Source organism: Octopus bimaculoides, chromosome 25 (genome assembly GCF_001194135.2).
Source record: "Octopus bimaculoides isolate UCB-OBI-ISO-001 chromosome 25, ASM119413v2, whole genome shotgun sequence".
Taxonomy (NCBI): Eukaryota; Metazoa; Mollusca; class Cephalopoda; order Octopoda; family Octopodidae; genus Octopus; species Octopus bimaculoides.
Genome location: NC_069005.1, coordinates 13,610,531 through 13,614,167, shown reverse-complemented (window position 1 = coordinate 13,614,167; position 3,637 = coordinate 13,610,531). Strand labels below are relative to the sequence as shown.

Here is a 3,637-nt window from a genome sequence, read left to right as displayed (position 1 = left end):
TTCATTCCAAATTTTAGCACAAGGCCGGCAATTTCGGGGGAGGTACTAAGTCGATTACATCGACCTCATTGTTCAACAGGTACTTATTTTATCGACCCCTGAAAAGATGAACGGCAAAGTCGACCCCGGCAGAATTTGAAGCTGCTTGACACATCCTTGTATGAAAACTATAAACGGGTGCAGTCATATTTGTCACGTCCGAGTGCGCATGAGCGTAGTAGATATGATTGTTTTACACTTATATATATATATATATATATATGTGTGTGTGTGTGTGTGTGTACATACAAACCTACATACGCATACACATACACATATACATAGATAGACACATCTTAATGACAAAAATAGAAAAGGAGATGCCAGTTCCAATCGAGCATATAACCTAGCAAACATCCAAGAAGGAAGTTAACTCACCGACAGCCTGGAAGTTGTAATGTTGTGATGTTCTGTTCCGTCGAATGATGTCTTTGACTCCGCAACGCGGGAACACCAGCATCTTATTCAACGTTACTTTGTCAACTGTTCCTGATACTGGGAGATTGGCAAATACCTGGAAATCTCTAATGAGACAATGAAATATGAGGCATTTATTTCTAGGGTGAACAATGCTTTGAAAAATTATCGTTGTGATCGATTCATACACTGCGTCATTTTTATCGATTTCAGTTCGATATAATTCAATTGAATATGATTTTTTCTTTTAAATTAGCCTCCTGCCACCCGACAAAGAAAAAAAAAAAACTCGCAGCAAAAACAAAGTATATTATGGAAACATATATGGACCACATTTGTGGTGATTTAGCTTTTATTTGATATTTCAAACAGATCGCTATAATTCAAGTGAGACGTCAGAATTTTATGCGTGTGCGCGTGCATGAAATTCCTTCCTTTTTATGGTCGCATGGCACAGCGGTTAGAGCGTCAAACCCACAGTCATGAGGTAGTTAGTTCGATTCCTGGACCGGGCTGTGTGCCGTGTTCTTGAGCAAGACACTTTATTTCACGATGGTCCAGTTCACTCAGCTGTAAAAATGAGCTGTGACGTCACTGATACCAAACTGTAATGGCCTTTGACTTTCACTTGGATAACATCGGTGGCGTGGAGACATGGGTAGCTGGTAGGCATGGGTAACTGCTGGCCTTACATAAACAACCTTGCCCGGACTTGTGCCTCAGAGGAAACTTTCTCGGTGCAATCCCATGGCCGTTCACGGCAGAAGAGGGTTTTTACATTTTATGATCTGTATTCTTGTAACAACTCATCTTTCACGTTTAAAGAAACGTCATAATCTAACTTGAAACTTGATACCAGTTGTTTCGTCTATTTATACATTTATACTGTCATGCATATCTCTCTCACTCCCTGTCTGTCTCTCTCTGTCTGTCTCTCTCTGTCTGTCTCTCTCTGTCTGTCTCTCTCTGTCTGTCTCTCTCTGTCTGTCTCTCTCTGTCTCTCTCTGTCTGTCTCTGTCTGTCTGTCTCTCTCTGTCTGTCTCTCTCTCTCAGTGTAAGCTACGTTGAGGTAGCAAAGATTAGGTAAGCTGCTTTGTGTTCATTACTTATTACGTAACAAACTTAAGCTTGTTATGAAACATTTGTAGTCTGTATTTTACCTGTTCCACTCCTTATCTTTTGGACACACACACACACATACACACACATAAATAAATATACTCACGCGCACAGGTGAAATAAACAGAGATGCTTTGCCCCAATTCCCCACGTAGAAACTGCAGGATTTTCCAAACTCTTCTGAATTCATTGCAATATTGGACACTCTTCCGTATCACCAGCAGGTATCTCAGGATCACAAGCGTTTCGCCCCTAAGCCTGTACGCTTCGCCTGAATGGGGTAGCAAGGACCGAGTTAGTCTTCACCCACAGAAGGGTTCCACTTGCGGTCTGTTAACGACCACAACCATCTTGAGGTAGTTTAAGCTGCTGGGCTTATTTCCTTGATGGCTTTCTTCAGTTGTCTGGGTTCCGGACCAGTCTTCTGCGAGAAATAGTGCAATGATGTAGACGAGAAGCAGCAACAGCTGACTTCGATGGGGAATCAGGTCGCATATCAGCCCTTGACAAGGACCTCGCCGACTAAGTCCTTATACTCAGATTTCTTTACATGCACGTGCACACACACATACACACACACACACACGTATATAACGTAGGAAAGAAAGTCCTGTCGCATATCTAGATGGGGGAAAAGAATAAATGCTTCTCTGCTTTTAGTTGATATATTTCGCTGTGGCATAAAGTATTCTGCAAAGAAAAAAACTCCCTTAAAATATGAAAATTAATGCATATTTTACCGTCTGCATTGTAAGAGTATCCTCAAAGTAATCATGTCAAATACGCATCAAGACTTTCTTCCTAACATATTACACACACACACACACACACACACACACACACACACACACACACACACACACACACACACACACACACACACACATATATGTATGTATGTATGTATGTATGCACCAGGATCTCCGGTTTGTTGGCGTAAGCTCTCTCTTTCCGGTATCTACGATTCAGACCTTTTGGCGCCCGGCCATTCAAAGTAGACCTCACACATGGTTCCAACAAGATGGGGCAACTGCCCATACCGGAAGAGAAACAATGCAGTTGCTATCCCAGTGCTTTGGAGAGAGAATAATCCCCCGCTACCTCAATGTCAACTGGCCTTTACGTTCCCCGGACTTGACTAGGAAAGAGAAGGTTTACTTCAGCAAACCGGAGACCCTGGTGCAACGGAAGGAGAACATCAATAGAGAAATCAATGAAGTGGGGTCTGAAACTCTTCAGAGTGTTGTGCAAGTTTTGGAAAGTGCACGGTCTAAAAATGGCTGCCATTTAAGCGATGTTATTTTTCATATGCCATGTGATGGTGTTGCAAAATTTGACTTATGCATATTATTTCCATTATGTCCTTTATATTGGATCAAAATTTCATGCATTTATTTGTTAAGTTAAGGAAGTTATTAAAAATTAAAACCCATCGGTGACTTTTGGGACACCCTGTATATTACGGAAGAGCTAAAGCGTTTTGGTATTGTATACAGAATTGTCTTCCTTACCTGACTGCTTGTGAAAGCTGTTCACTGTAATTATCTTTCTGGCGGTCATCTATGTTCAGGTAACCATATTTGTGCAGGTAAGCCTATGAGACAATTAAGAAAATATGATCAATGATGTGGTTGCGTGTGTATGGAAAATAAGACACATGTTTATATCATCACAGATTCACACACACATGCTCATATACCTACATACACAAACTCACACACACTTATATGCACACACTCATACACACATATATACACTGTCTCTCACTTATGTATGCGCGCGCACTCACGCATACTCCCATACACACACTCCTACTTTCTCTTTTTTCTCTTTCTCTCTCTTATTCTCTCACACACATACATCCCCTCACAAACACATTCACACACTCACATACTATGTTCCTTTCTCACTCACAGACACACACTTTGTCACTCACGCACGCACGCACGCACACTCACTCACTCACTCACTTACTCACTCACTCACTCACCCACTCACTCACTCACTCACTCACTCACTCACTCACTCACCCACTCACTCACTCACTCACTCACTCACTCAC

General features: G+C 41.7%; 1 protein-coding gene across 1 annotated transcript in view; it reads right to left on the bottom strand.

Moving 5' to 3' along the window:
• Positions 1 to 3,637, bottom strand: part of LOC106876110 (matrix metalloproteinase-2) — an 84,689-nt gene that overhangs the window by 28,637 nt on the left and 52,415 nt on the right. Inside the window, exons 2-3 of the mRNA XM_014924520.2 lie at positions 3,087 to 3,169; positions 418 to 563 (exon numbers count right to left, since the gene is read on the bottom strand). Of these exons, the coding sequence (XP_014780006.2) occupies positions 418 to 563; positions 3,087 to 3,169 (229 nt within the window). The remainder of the gene's footprint in view (positions 1 to 417; positions 564 to 3,086; positions 3,170 to 3,637) is intronic.